Source organism: Coccomyxa subellipsoidea (assembly GCF_000258705.1).
Source record: "Coccomyxa subellipsoidea C-169, whole genome shotgun sequence".
In the NCBI taxonomy this organism is placed as follows: Eukaryota; Viridiplantae; Chlorophyta; class Trebouxiophyceae; family Coccomyxaceae; genus Coccomyxa; species Coccomyxa subellipsoidea.
The window spans coordinates 467,564-481,358 of record NW_005178034.1 but is presented as its reverse complement, the minus strand read 5'-3'; the positions used below and the strand labels follow the sequence as shown (position 1 = coordinate 481,358).

The window sequence follows — 13,795 nt, the reverse complement described above, 5'->3', positions numbered from 1 at the left end:
CCGGCAGTGTAGATCTGCAACTTAGATATTCCCTTTTGCGGAAGCCAGAATACTAAAGGCTGGGCATATATGTCATAGAGAGGAATTATAGGCTAGGATTACACAATAGAGTGAGGCGCAGGCTGTTTGCCCCTTCGTGGCACTAATAAATTCTCACGGAATGTGCCCTCCTGGGTTTATGACCTGCAGCCGTGGTGGCCGTCTGGCAATGCTGACTGACCGTTTATGGATGCCGCGTAGTGGTTGCATTGATGATTATTCGTCAGATAGGGCTTTTTCTGATCCACGTGAACATGTCTGCTCGCAGATCAGGTGCAAGTCATCCCGGTCGTCAGAGCACGATGGGCTTGTTTTCCTGTTTCTCGCGCGCCAAGACGGTAGATGCCATCGATGGCGGAGACATCATGTACAACATGGATGGCCTGGAGCTCAAGGAGGGCACGTCACCGGGCGGCAGCCCCGGCAGGAACCGCCGAGCACCAGGATCAGACAGCTTGAACAGCTCCCCACGTAAGCGCATCGACTACGACGCCCTTGTCAAGGCCAAGCACATGCCCGGTACTAACGTGCACGCCGTCGCCACCGCCAGCAGCGGAGCGGGCGGCCAGGGCAACGTCGAGCTGGCCAACGCCCGTGCCCTTGTGCGTGCCCTTGCTCGCAAGCCAGAGTCCAGGCAAGTCGAGTCCCTTGTCCGCTGCTCCTTGTGCCATACACTGTCATTCTGAAAGCGACGCAAAGAATCCGCTCTGGACTTTCGCATGCCTCCTTCTTCTATTGGCAGCACCACAGAAGGCTTGGCGTGTGATGTGGTGTTTGGATGTTGGGGAAAGGCTGAAATGCGATGATATCAATTGGGTTTTGCTGCAGGAGGCACCTGTCAAGGCTTCTGGTGCTGGACGGCCGTGAAAAGCTCGAGATGTGGTGGGTCGAGGAGGGGTACCTGACTGACCTCACCTCCGTGCTCCTGGTGCGCCTTTCCCACATAGTTGGGCCCTTGAAATGATGAATCTTTCATGGGAATGAAATCATCATACTTATACCCTCTTCAGATAGGCACCTGTGAAAGATTGCCCAAGGAACGCAGTTGGCTTCTGTTACACCATGCCAGCTCTTTCAGCCGTGCCTTGGAGTCGAGGTCCCAAATATTGGAAACCATCAGAGGCCAATCATAGTCAAGCACTGCAGCATTCAGATTGGCGTTCTTGACATCAGAATCCTCTGCACGCAGGCTCTGGAGGAGTCCAAGACCCGTGACCGGCTCTACATCCCCTCCCGCTACCAGCTGTTCACCCTCAACCAAGTCCGCCAGGTAAGGCATTTTGTTTTATTTGTTCCAGCTCAGGATATTGCACCCTAAATTTTACTTGCATAACTCTGGCCATACGCCTGCATTTGCATTTGAAGTCTCGGCTCATATTTGCAACGTTGCATCGGCCTTGTACTCCGGGGTATGCGCAGGTCTTGATGAAGTTGCAGATGCATAAGAGCGCATCAGAATCATATGGATAACCAAGACTCGAGTGAGATGTGTTCTGTGCACTGGCAGGGTGTGAAGGCGTCAGAAGACGCAGCACTGCAGGCGGCAGCAGCTGCGCAGGCCGCAGAGTCCGGCAGCAACGCCGTTGAGACAACTTCCAAGGCCGCCCTTTCTGCCCTCAGATGCTCCCAGGTGACTACTTAACCACCTGTTCCCATTCCAAGCCAGCATCTGCCTGCCATGCTCCCATACGAAAATCCTGTCAAGCAAATAGTTAAGATGTCACCCTGCAGAGCAGCACTAGCGGAGTCATGCCTGTGCACTGCATCAAAAGTGCCGGCAACGCCAATCGAGCCATCTTTGATGCGTGCACAGGGACTTGTGATGTAGCCATGTGGCCACTGGCAAAGATAATCCAGAAAATTGCTCAAACGCAGCTTAGTTCTTGCGCAAGAAAGTACACTCACAGGAGATGTTTGTGCAATGCGCAGGCAGCCAACGCGGCGGCGGCTGCGGAGGGCAACGCGATGGGAAGTGCCAACCACGCTCGCATCGAGCAGTCCATGGCCTCGCTCGCAGCCGCCATGGCCGCCATGGCGCTCTTCGAGCAGGTAACCGCCCAACCCCACAGCCGCCACATCTGAAACTTTTGTCAGACACTTTCCATTCCTAGGATGGCTACGTGATCTTCAGGACATTGCTGTCCGCCTGGTCGGCAAAGCCTCAGCATATCCCCCTGCTGTGACATTTTCGCGTGCGAGGAAGCTCAGCATGCATCTGGACTCTCAGAGCTGCGTGCAGCCACTGCTGTGCAGTGGCATCTTTGTTGCATGCAAGCACCGTGTGTACATTTCTGCCCGTGCTGATCAGTTTTGCATGGCAAAGAACGTTCAGAGTGCTGAAATCAATTTCTTTGGGTGTTATAGGCGAAGGAGTCTGCGCAGAATGCTGCGCTGTCCGCCAACAAGGCGGCCAGCGCCACCTGGTTGGCCCTGGAGCGCGTGAGTGCCCTGTACACCAGCACTCGCCAGTACTACATGCTCGATGACCTCGTCGATGCCTCAGCAGCCGCCAAGCGGGTGCGTTCCCTTTTCAACTTCCCAGCACATCAGCAGGGCCTCAAGCCCTGCAAGCCAACTTGGGGAAGCCTGTTCTCATATGCTACGCCGATGGGGACTATGCAGTGGTTGTCTCGCGCAATGGTATAATTAGGCCCAAGCTGGTACAATTCAATTTGGGATGCAGAACCAGAGTAATTCGTGCGCACCAAATGCAAGCATATTCCCTATTGTGCTGCCAAGTGTCAAAGAGAATTCCTCACGATACAAATGCGTTGTTATTGCAAGAAGAAGTCCTGGTGCTATCTGTCATACCAATAACCACAATGCACATCTAGGCCACCTCCTGACAAGGCAGTCCTGTAGGCCTCCGCATCAGGGAATCTTGGGGGATTGCCTTGGCCCTGATGCTCATTCTGTCCAATCTCAATCTGTTTTGATTTTCCTGATGTGTTTTGCCTTTCTTCCCACAGGCGATGGCGCTGACAAAGCAGGCCAACATGGGGTGGGCCGCTGGGTCAATGCAAGGGCGGCAGACGGCGCTGGCAGCATGCAAGGCCGCAGCTGACGCAGCAGATCTTTGCCACAAGGAGCTTGTCAACATGTTCAAGCTCAACACCTAATTTTACGCATATGCAATTGCCCACCTATTGTGGGGGCCTGACTATCCCCCGACATAACTGCAACTACCTGGCAGGAATTTGCCTGTCACCGGTGCAGCAAATAAGGAACACGTGTTGCCGAATGGGCACATAATGCAGCGTTGGCGTTCTTAGTCATATGCACGGGGATGACCATGTGCCAGAAATGGCAGCAGTGAAGGGGCTGTGCTGAGTGTGCTTGCTCTGGGCACTGTGGTATAGCTTTCATACACGCTGCAATGAAGAGCTTAGAACTCAGGCTCAGGATAGTGCATGTGCAGCTGTGCACAAGCATCCTGGCAGGGTAGGGGTCCCTGCAGGACAGAGTTAAGTGGAAAGGTTTTCAGATTCGAAAGCAGAGTGCCGAGCAGAACAAGGTCTGGAAATTCGCTTTGCTCCAATCTTGCAATTGGGACAGGAGGGCAGATGGAGTGGTGCCCATTTGGGCAGTCCTAAGGGAACTAGCTTGCATTTTAGGCATTTATTGGCATGCGGGCAGACCTGCAGCACAAGCTTGTGGAAAAAGTGTCCCTGCTGCAGGTGGTGAAACATGTGCATGCTCATTATCGTTTCCGCAGTGTAGGCGGCCTGCTTGAGGTCATAGCAGATGGACGTAGAGGTCTCAAATAAATAAGTCACTTGTCTGGTCATGCACTGCATCAGGGCAGACTTGCTGACAATAAAGTCAAAGTGGGATTTTGATGCATCTTGGTGACGGATATTGAAGGTCCAAGATGCAAGTGGTGCATCTCTTTTCCTTTCGCATCGTGCTTTCATGGCTTTTTGGACAAAATTGGTTGTAGCTGTTTGTTGTGTGAGAACATCTGCTGATGTGGGCGGTGTGAATATCAATCTCCATGCAATGCATCAGACGGGCATTTGCGTGTCCTGATGACCCATGGATATTGTCAGGGTTAGTCAACGATTTGTTGTCTTGCGCTGTCCCTGAGCGCATGCCCTGCTACTATGTTTTGCGTTTGCTTGCAAATAAGGTACCACTTGCACATTACTTCGTTCGGTTTTGTTTGATGAAATCACTGATCACTGATTCCAAGGCGGCCAGTGGTGTAATACTGCAGCCGTTACTCAGCAGTCCAGTTGGCAGATCATGCACAATCCTTGTGACCAAACAATGTCGCTGCAGCATTGCAGCACAGTGCATGCCATCACTGCCAGGATTTGCATTGGGAGTGGCAGCCTGCGGAGTGAAAACTGTGACACTCCCGGCCGGGTAAATAGTTGAATCGGCAGTGCATGCGAATGCAGTCCCACTTCATGCGCGCTTTGATCAACAGAGACTCCCATCTTGAGCCCATGCTGTTGCAATTCACAACGCCACAATGTCCAAATATTGAAATGGCAACCAGAGGAAACACTGGAGGCAGAGGAAGGCGGTGAGGTGAGGGGTGACGTTAGCTGCAGGCTGCTGAAAAACACAGGGACCTTTGGAAAGCACAGATTCAGAAGAGAGACATGCGCTATGCGATAGCGGTATCAATCGCGCCTTAGGTGCACCTGTCGTGACTCAAATCTCTTTTGGGCAGGAGAACCGCGAGGGTTGAGTTTAATCATGGGAGCCGCCGAGAGACCACTGCTTTCTTATTTCGAGAAGGCCCCACCATTGGCTGCGATCGCGGTAGCAACGTTGGCCGGTGTGCACGTCGAGATCAAGGCTGACCCCAAGTTCACAAAGGACAGCCTGCCAGCCCTTTCTATTCCAGGAGGGTGAGCAGCCTGATTTTGAGCCATTTACTCTGCCCTAATTTCCTTGTGCGTTTCCTTTCTTTTGGACCCCATTGACTCCGCAATATATAAGGGTCTTACCGCTAAAGGCAGCGGCACGACAGGAGAACGTTTGTCAGGTTGCAGAACTTTTGGAGATCTGGCAGCCTTCTTTTGCATCGTGCGTCTAGCTAACATCCACGGCCTGTGCGATTACTGAAATCATGTTGGTTTTGTCGTAGGGAACAGCTTGTGGGCTTGACCCCCATCCTGCGCTACTTCTCGAGGCTTCAGGATCCGCTGTATGGAGGCTCTGCTTTCACATCGGTTCAAGTGAGAGGCCCTTTCTTCGCCGAAACCTTCCAAAAAATCATCAATTGCCCTATTTTCATCATCTTTTAGCCTTCAATACCAATGACTGGATTGCACGGTGAGGAGTGCTGCACGATTGGCTGATCTTCATCAGAATTAGCTTCAGTGTGTGTTGGTGAGGAATGCTGCACGATTGGCCGATCTCCATCAGAACAAGCTTCAGTAATCGTTGATGCAATGCAGGTGGACCAGTGGCTGGAATTTGCGCCCCATCTGGTCACAGGCGGCGGTCTGGAGCCAGCCTGCGCAACACTCAATGAGGCCCTTGCCCTGCGCACCTACCTGGTGGGCTACAGCCTCTCCCCTGCAGACGTCGCCGTCTGGGGCCAGCTGCAGGGTGAGCTTGCCATACATTGAAGCCTGCCCTCCCTCTTTGAGTGTTGTGTGTCAAAATGTTTCAAAAAGTGGCAATCAATCAACTCGCACCAGGCTCTTTGATGCCTGTCTCCCGGTCCTTAGCCTTTAGAAGTGTCTTGCGGACTCCCATAGCTTCTTCAAAGATGCCTAGACCTTGATCAAACTCAGTGCATGTCATTGCTAGTACTGACACAGGGAAACATGCATTTTGCCATTTGTTTGGGCTGTCACGTCGTTGCACAGAGAAGCTGTGGGTGCTGTGTTTTAGGCAAATTCTGAAAGACTCTGATCAGGGACATCATCTGCCAGGTAAACATTAAAAAAGCGCTGGAACTCATCTCGGGTGGTGATTCTTCTGCACCGAGGCTGAGGGAGTGCGTGCTGTGTAGTGACGTTGCAGTGGGACAAGCTGCGGAGGAGCGGCTCGCTGCCGCACCTGGGCCGCTGGTTTGAGCTAGTCAGCACAGAGGCGCTGTTGAAGGAGGTTGCTGACAAGTATGGCCCCAAGAAGCCCAGCTCGCGCACAGAGTTCCGGAAAGAGCTGGCCGCTGCCGGCATGGGCGGTGGAGGTGAGACTGTTTCTGTTGCACCAGCTACCCTGTTTTTACGAAATGCAATTTTGCATTATGACGAGAATGCGTTGCTCTGATCTACGAGTGCATTGCCCAGCGTGTGCAGTGCTCTGGATGCGGTGCCTCTTCTATGATCAGCCAGCTGTGTTCGCCTTCAAGTTCTTTTTGTCTATCTGCACATCTGCATGCTGGTTTGTACACAAGCACAGCTGGCTGCATGACTGATGCAACAACTGACTATACCCAATGATCAATGCTGGCAGTCAGCACTGATCTCATACTTCGCGGGCTGAACTGTGTGCTGAGCTGTGTGCTTGTTGTTCTGCGCAGACACCGGGTCCTTCAAAATCGATCTGCGCAACGTGGTGAAGGGGGCGGTGAAGACTCGGTTCCCCCCGGAGCCGTCAGGCTACATGCACATAGGGCATGCCAAGGCGGCTCTGCTCAACTACCACATTGCCACGCTGCATGGCGGCCACATGGCCATCCGCTTCGATGACACCAACCCCTCCAAGGTGGGTGGGGAGCTTTTGATGTGCCTAGCCACGTCTGCCTCTATTCCCTTGAAAATGTGAATCAGATTTCTATATATTGTGCATTCATCGTGATGGCACTTTCTCCACCGATGCAATGGGAAAATGTTGATGCTGCAGAGGTAGTCGGTGTGGGGATTTTGTTCATTTCTAGATCTGTGCATATGACTTGTAGAAGCATCCTGGCATTTGCAGTGGCTGGGTTGGTGTCCTACCTGCAATACATGGAAATGACTGCATTCTGCCGCCTGGCCAATTTGTGAACTTGCTTGCTTGGAGCAGATGTGGCGTGTGAGAGTGAAATAATTCAACATACATTACAATTGCTGATCTGCGTGCATCGCTGTTGTGTGTGCAGGAGAACACGGAGTACGTTGACGCCATCATCGCAGACGTGGAGCGGTTGGGGCTGAAGTTCAAGGGGCCCATAACCTACACTTCGGATTACTTTCCCCAGATGCTGGACCTGGCCGAGCGCCTGATCAAGGCCGGCATCCTGTACGCGGATGACACCCCCGTCGAACAGATGCGCGCGGTGAGACATCTCTTCTGCACTACTCACTACACTTCCTCCTTTTCCCTGTCAATCCAATGTTTGGATTGTAGGAAGCTGTAAAGACGGTGATAATATCCCAATTGTAAATTCTAAATGCAATTGAAGAGGACACGGTCATTGGCTTCTTCCGGCTCGGCTGAACCCCAACACTCTCTGAGAGGAAATACTGATATTATCTCCGAATTCTAGAGCAGATGCACATAAAGGTGATGAACTCTGGTCTGTCTAGATTAAAGGCAATGAAGGGAGACATCCTCATGTGTTCTCTTGCTTTGCTGAATTAAAAAGTTAGAATCAAACATTATTGGCCGTGCAGGAGCGAATGGAGGGGATTGAGTCTCAGAGGAGGAATCGATCAGTAGATGAGACCTTGGCGGTGTGGAAGGAGATGGTCCAGGGAACGCCTGAGGGCAGAAAGAATTGCATCCGCTTCAAAATCGACATGAAGGAGAACAACGCCGCACTCAGGGACCCTGTGGCCTTCCGCTGCAATGATACCCCCCACTGGCGCACTGGCACGAAGTACAAGGCGCGCACCTGCCTCCCTCTCTTGCAGCTTGTGAGACTTTCGTGAGCAATATTAAAATGTTTTGTGTTTTGATGCGCTCCCCTTTTCTTGTACTCCCCTTGTCTTGTTCTTTCGTTTGGTTTCTCTGATGAAACACCCCACATAGGTGCATGTCATATGTCATGCAAGATGGACTGGCAGAAGCCAGATGGAGGCAGATTAGTGTGTTTATGTCTTGGAACCCTGGTGAAAAGCAGAGGCTGATACCGCTCCTTGCGATGACCTGGTCTCTCGTTAACATCAGGAACAGTAATCTGCTCGGCAAGTGGGCTGGGTGATTCCCCATGATCCGCGGCTCAATCCACTGCAGCTACATTCCCCCTTTATCCCACATTTTCCATCCTGCATCAGCGGAGGACAGGTCCTAGTCTGGCCCAGCCACATAGGCCCAGGCAGGTGCCTGGCAGATTTTGGTACCCTGCCCTTTTTCGCAGCATTGAGACATGCTTGCATGGCAAAGAGCTCGGCCTGAAAAGTACTAGTGCTTTGCTTTGGCATGCAGGTGTATCCGACGTACGACTGCGCGTGCCCCTTTGTGGATTCTCTGGAGGGGGTGACTCACGCGCTGCGCACGAGCGAGTACAAGGACCGCGAAGCCCAGTTCTACTGGGTGCTCAAGGCGCAGCAGAAGGTGCGTGCACAGCCTTTAACCCATCACCTTTGTGAAAATGCGCGATTTTGGCCGTCGCGTAAGGGTACCTGCCTGGTCACATAGAGTCTGCATCCACCAACGCAGCCCATTGTTTGTGGCAGTGGTGAGCGTCTCTTTCCATGGACGTCAGTTGCTGGCAGTCTTACGAAGCCTCTGCCGCATAAGTACCATTTATGAGACCAATGCGTGCTGCTGGCAGTGGCCGCAGGCGCAATCATGTGCAAGCAGAAGTTTATAGTCTTATGTCTGTCTGTGCAGGTATGGCCGGGGCTGCCGGACGTGCAGATCTGGGACTACTCCCGCCTGTCGCTGGTCAACACCGTGCTGAGCAAGCGCAAGCTGACCTGGTTCGTGGAGGCCGGGAAGGTCGATGGCTGGGACGACCCGCGAATGCCTACCGTGCAGGTGACTATCTTCTCTTTTCCCCTCTCGTTTTTTCTTTCTCGTTTATGAGTTCTCCTCTAGGAAGCCGCATCTGTGGATCGTGTTGACTTGTCCCTGGTGAGAAATGTCCATGCAATTGTTGGAATTAGCTGATCCCCAGGAATGGACAGTACACCGTTCTGATTGTGTCAGATGCGATGGAGCTGTTGGCACTGCTGTGGAGTTTCAGCCTTGCATCAGTGCCCACGGCTCCCGCAGTCTGATGCCAAGATGTTCTTTAGGCCCCTTGAAATGCCACAAAGCAACGCTTCATAGTGCAATTGCTTTGCCTGGTGAGGTATCGGGGTGGCTTCTCTTAACCAGCAGGTGCTGTGTTCTTGCAGGGTGTCTTCCGGCGGGGTCTGCAGCTGGAGGCACTGAAGGAGTTCATCCTGTCCCAGGGCGCCTCCAAGAACGTCACACTGCAGGCAAGCACCCAACCCACACCTTACTGTACCCATCCTACGCATGTACAGCGGCAAGGGGCGTGCAGATCCGTTTGCGAATTTCACAAACGGTGCTGCTGGCTATTGCAACACGATGAGCATGCCTCTGCCTGTCCATTTTGTGCAGGAACAGCATTAAGTTACCAAGCGTACGCGTACTTGTATGAGATTCCTTGCAAGGCTGGCTTATTAGGATCTCCATACTGCGCGCAGGAGTGGGACAAGCTGTGGTCGACAAACAAGCGCATCATTGACCCCGTGTGCCCGCGCCACGTGGCTGTCAAGTCCGATGGCCGCGTGAAGCTGCGCCTCAACAACGGCCCGGCCGAGCCGGAGGTTGTCAGCGTTCCTAAGCACAAGAAAAACGCGGACGTGGGCACCAAAGCCACCACTCGCACAAAGGTGGGCGCTGTCTATATCTGGCCATTCTTATCACACTGGCCCTTGGAGAGTTGTCAAGTCTGAGCAAATGCATCTGTTTTTATTAGGCAGAAGTCAGACCAGCCTTAGCACAGCAGATTTTATTGCACAGCAGAGTGTAATCAAATCAAAAGTTGCGTTACAAAAGTTGCATTGCGCGTTGCAAAGATTTGAACTTCAACGCAACCCTTGACTTGATTGCTTTGCCATCATTTCTGGGTCATGCAGTCTCTTCCATTTCTACTGTGCTACATGCAATCTATGCAAGGCAAAGAATCTCAGCACTGCAGTGTCTGATGTGTTATTATTTGTGTGTGGACAGGAAGTCTGGCTGGAGCAAGAGGATGCGCAGGCCATCAGCGAGGGCGAAGAGGTCACCCTCATGGACTGGGGGAACGCCATTGTGCAGGTGCGCACCCTCCTTCAAAATGATTTTTTTTATATCTGCATTACCATGCAATGACAGACATTTTGTCCCTATCCAAATAGAGTGCATTCATGTTTTGGGCAATGTCATGTGCAAACTAGAGTTAAGGCCCATGAGGGTGAGTTCTTGGAATGGGACGAGGGGCATCGTGCAAGATACCCAGCAAGGCATCCAGTGTCTGCACGTCGCAAATTCGAATTTGTGTTTTGGGGTTTAGGGTCATGCAGAGGGTGTCAAATGACAAGGCGGGGGTTTGAATTCTAGAATTTTTGTCAACGCAGAGGGTGTCGAAGGACGAGTCAGGGGCGGCGACGGGGTTGGAAGGCGTCCTTCACCTGGAGGGCAGCGTGAAAACCACAAAGCTGAAGCTGACGTGGCTGCCTGACATCAGCACGCTGACGCCGCTGCGCCTGGTGGAGCTCGACCACCTCATCACAAAGAAGAAGCCCGAGGAGGAGGACAAGATCGAGGACCTTGTCAACCCCAATTCGGTGCGCGCGCGCATTGCTTTCCCTGACCGTCATCGATGCCTGACAGCCGGGCAGCATATACAATAAACAGTCAATGAGAAGTCAAGGGAATTCAGACAGATGTTCCCTTTTGCGCTAGAACAACAGTGGTCAGTGCCCATAGGCGAGTCTGCTGAGGCCATTCTCCTGGCCCAATCTTAGATTCATTCTGAACATGAGGAACTTCGGCGGGCCCGCCAAGACTTGCCTGTTGCCATAAGCACAGCGCTTCATGTTGTCTATGCTCGACGTAAGTAGCAATTTTGTTATGTGACGTTCGCAGACGATGAATCTGGCACTCACTGGGATGCATGTTCTGTGCAGAGGACCGAGTGCTTGGCGTGGGGTGACGCCAACATGGGCGAGCTGCGCAAGGGGGAAGTGCTGCAGCTGGAGCGCAAGGGTTACTACATTGTGGACGTGCCCGCTGCCCAGGGTGGGCAGCCAGCGGTCCTGTTTGCCATCCCGGACGGCCATCAGAAAAAGGTTGCGCAGCCGGCGCCGGCCGCAACCGCCGCCACCGTGGCCGCTCCGGCCGGCAAGGCCAGACAGCCGAAGGGCATCAGCAAGGCTGTCTCCTTCAAGTGGGTTTCTGCTCCTCTTTCATGTGTGCTGAAGACTGTCTGCTGAGAGAGCGAGTGTATATCCTTGGCTGTCTGTCTCCTGGGCGTGCGAATTTTAGCTGCAGGCTGCTCTTTGTCTGCGTGAAGCAGTGTGTCTTGGAGACTCACGCTCATGCAGAATTTTGCAAGAAGCAGGCCTCTGCATTCTGGTCAGTATCCTGGACGCACTACTTGTCCAGGAACCTGGCAATTACATTTCCAGTATATTTTGGGTAGCCATGACATTTGATTGCCAATGCTTGCAGCATGCCTTTGACATATCTGACCTGACATGGCTCTCTGGGGTCGGGAGTGCAAGAATCAAGCGCAGCGAATTGCAGCTACACAGGCGCTCCTGTCCGTTTGGTTGCCTCAGGACTGGAAAGCAACTAATGAAAGAAATTAACATGTTTCTTCCTGCTGCAGGGTGCCCCCCACGCCTCACAACAGCTGCGTGCTACCAGAGCTCCACCCGCAGGACTGCAAGCAGCAGGACGTCTCCTCCGCCCTGCAGAATGCCAGCAACACTTTGGCAGACGGCGTACCTCCGCCGCGCCACACCTCCAGCTCAGCATCGCTCACCCCCTCAGACAGCTCCTAGGGCCTTGTTTTCGGAAAACTCAGGTTGTGGGCCTACCACTGCTGTCTTTTGAGCCTGCCAGGATTCTGGCAGATGGCTGTGAGAGTTAGCAGTCTGCTGCGAGCCCCGTCTGTAAATTTTCAGGGACTTCAGTGTTGCTGCTTGTATTGATTGGTTGTGGGGGCAGGCCGATACTCTCTGCGGCTTTGGATTCTGCGCCATATCCACCCTTGGTGGCATTTCTGGGGTGGAGCGGGACAAGATTGGAAGCAAAGCCGTCATTGCAGAGTGTGGGATCCCCCTGGGACCGTGGGCCTCAGCCCTGCTCTGGGTATTGTCATGCGTGTCTGCTGCCCAGACACTTTAGAACCAGTAGTGGCTGATTAGTCTTGTGGAACTTGATTGGAACAAACTTTGAACTCTGCGCAAATTACGAGACTGGTTGTGAGACTGGTTCTGCGTTGTACGTGTCCCCTGTTATCTGCTTTGGGTGTCTCGGACTTGTTCTGCCAGATGGCGTGGCGTCAGTGTATGGCATGTGCCCTGCCTGCACGATTTACAAGGGCATTGTTTTGTTGACCGGAATCGAAGTCCTCGATTGGATTTGGCTGTGCCTTTTAACATGCTTGGAACAAATTTTAGCACAAAGCGTGTAATATGCCTCCGGGCGGTATCGAGGCAAATGCCATGTAGGTGTGACGCTGACAGTCTGACATGATGACTTGTGCCCATACCTCTTGTGCTTGAATCTTAAAGATAGTTGCCTTTACACTCCTTTTGTATGTACAGGTTTGCCCAAGGAACCCCTTGAGATCTGTGCTAGCTGGTTCTAGCAATCCCTGTCAAATGCCAGGCGCTGAAATAACTGCGCCGTGACCTAAGAAAAACACTATACATATGTCTCCGAGCCAGAAGGGGTTAATCGAATTCAGCTCCAAATAGAGTGCAAGCCTGCTGCACCCCTTTCAACGAGAGACAGATATGCAGCAGTGCCCGCCTGAAACCTTGGCTGAAAGAATATACACACCAAAGAATGACTGCCCTCTCCCACTCCCCACCTTATAAATAGTCGATTACAGTACCAAGAGATAAATGCAGCAGCTAAAGCAACGTGTCAAACAACACACCAAGACACTATCTGAATGGAAGTTCAAACCAACTAGTTTTCAGCTTAAAATTCCCCCCGCTGATTTACGGCTGTCCTTCACTTGAGCAATTCAGCATCTCCTTCCTCGAAGGTGGTTTCAAATATGAGTTGGCCAGACTCCTCCCTTTGCTGCCTCCAGCCCTTACCGGCACAACAACTTGCATCCCCTCGTGCCAAGTACCAACAGAAATACACAGTTTATTACCCGGAATACAGCGACAAGTGCTGTGCTGCCTGCATGGAATAGATCCTAGCCTACCCTTCAAACTACCCATCAGCGAAGTCAATTGACAGCCAGATCAGACGCCAATACGAGCCAAATTGCTCCCTGCAGCTGTTGCAGCAAGTCTTGTCTTGATTCTGTCTTGATTGGATTCCAGTATTCTCATGCATGCAGGAATGCAATCCCAAAGGTTCTTGTTTGCCTCCTGGGTGCCCACAGCTTAGACTTATTCTTATTTGAGTTCAAGGCCTGTTTGATAAAGAGGCAGCCCCCAAATGGGCATGCACCTGGATATTTTTGCCAGGTGAACAACATTGCAATCCCTTCGAATCTTCTTTTTCAGCCCGTCAACTGCGGGGCGCCATGCGCGGCAGTGCCGGCATTGATATAATATTGTTGATACTCCGGCGCCCCCCGCCTCGGGGGTGGATGTCACGTTGCACGGGAGCCAGAACAGGCGCTGACATGCGCAGCCAGATCAGGCGCGGCGCCAGACTTTCAGGTTCAAAT

The 13,795-nt window shown here is 52.5% G+C and overlaps 2 protein-coding genes across 2 annotated transcripts; both read left to right on the top strand.

Annotated features, from left to right (window-relative positions):
- Positions 1-293: 293 nt before the first annotated feature.
- On the top strand, positions 294-4,260 carry COCSUDRAFT_66310 (hypothetical protein; the record flags this gene model as incomplete). Its single annotated transcript, XM_005647103.1, has 7 exons — positions 294-703; positions 868-967; positions 1,229-1,309; positions 1,547-1,669; positions 1,969-2,088; positions 2,404-2,556; positions 3,009-4,260. 7 exons carry the CDS (start codon positions 294-296, stop codon positions 3,156-3,158), a joined length of 1,137 nt encoding a protein of 378 aa, XP_005647160.1. The 3' UTR covers positions 3,159-4,260.
- Positions 4,261-4,746: 486 nt separating this feature from the next.
- COCSUDRAFT_47622 (glutamyl-tRNA synthetase, putative) lies at positions 4,747-13,793 on the top strand (the record flags this gene model as incomplete). The annotated part of the gene is made up of 15 exons (XM_005647102.1): positions 4,747-4,901; positions 5,141-5,231; positions 5,454-5,607; positions 6,017-6,196; positions 6,530-6,714; positions 7,091-7,267; positions 7,605-7,847; positions 8,359-8,487; positions 8,767-8,913; positions 9,276-9,347; positions 9,591-9,779; positions 10,120-10,206; positions 10,506-10,715; positions 11,058-11,315; positions 11,770-13,793. 15 exons carry the CDS (start codon positions 4,747-4,749, stop codon positions 11,986-11,988), a joined length of 2,496 nt encoding a protein of 831 aa, XP_005647159.1. The 3' UTR covers positions 11,989-13,793.
- Positions 13,794-13,795: the final 2 nt, after the last annotated feature.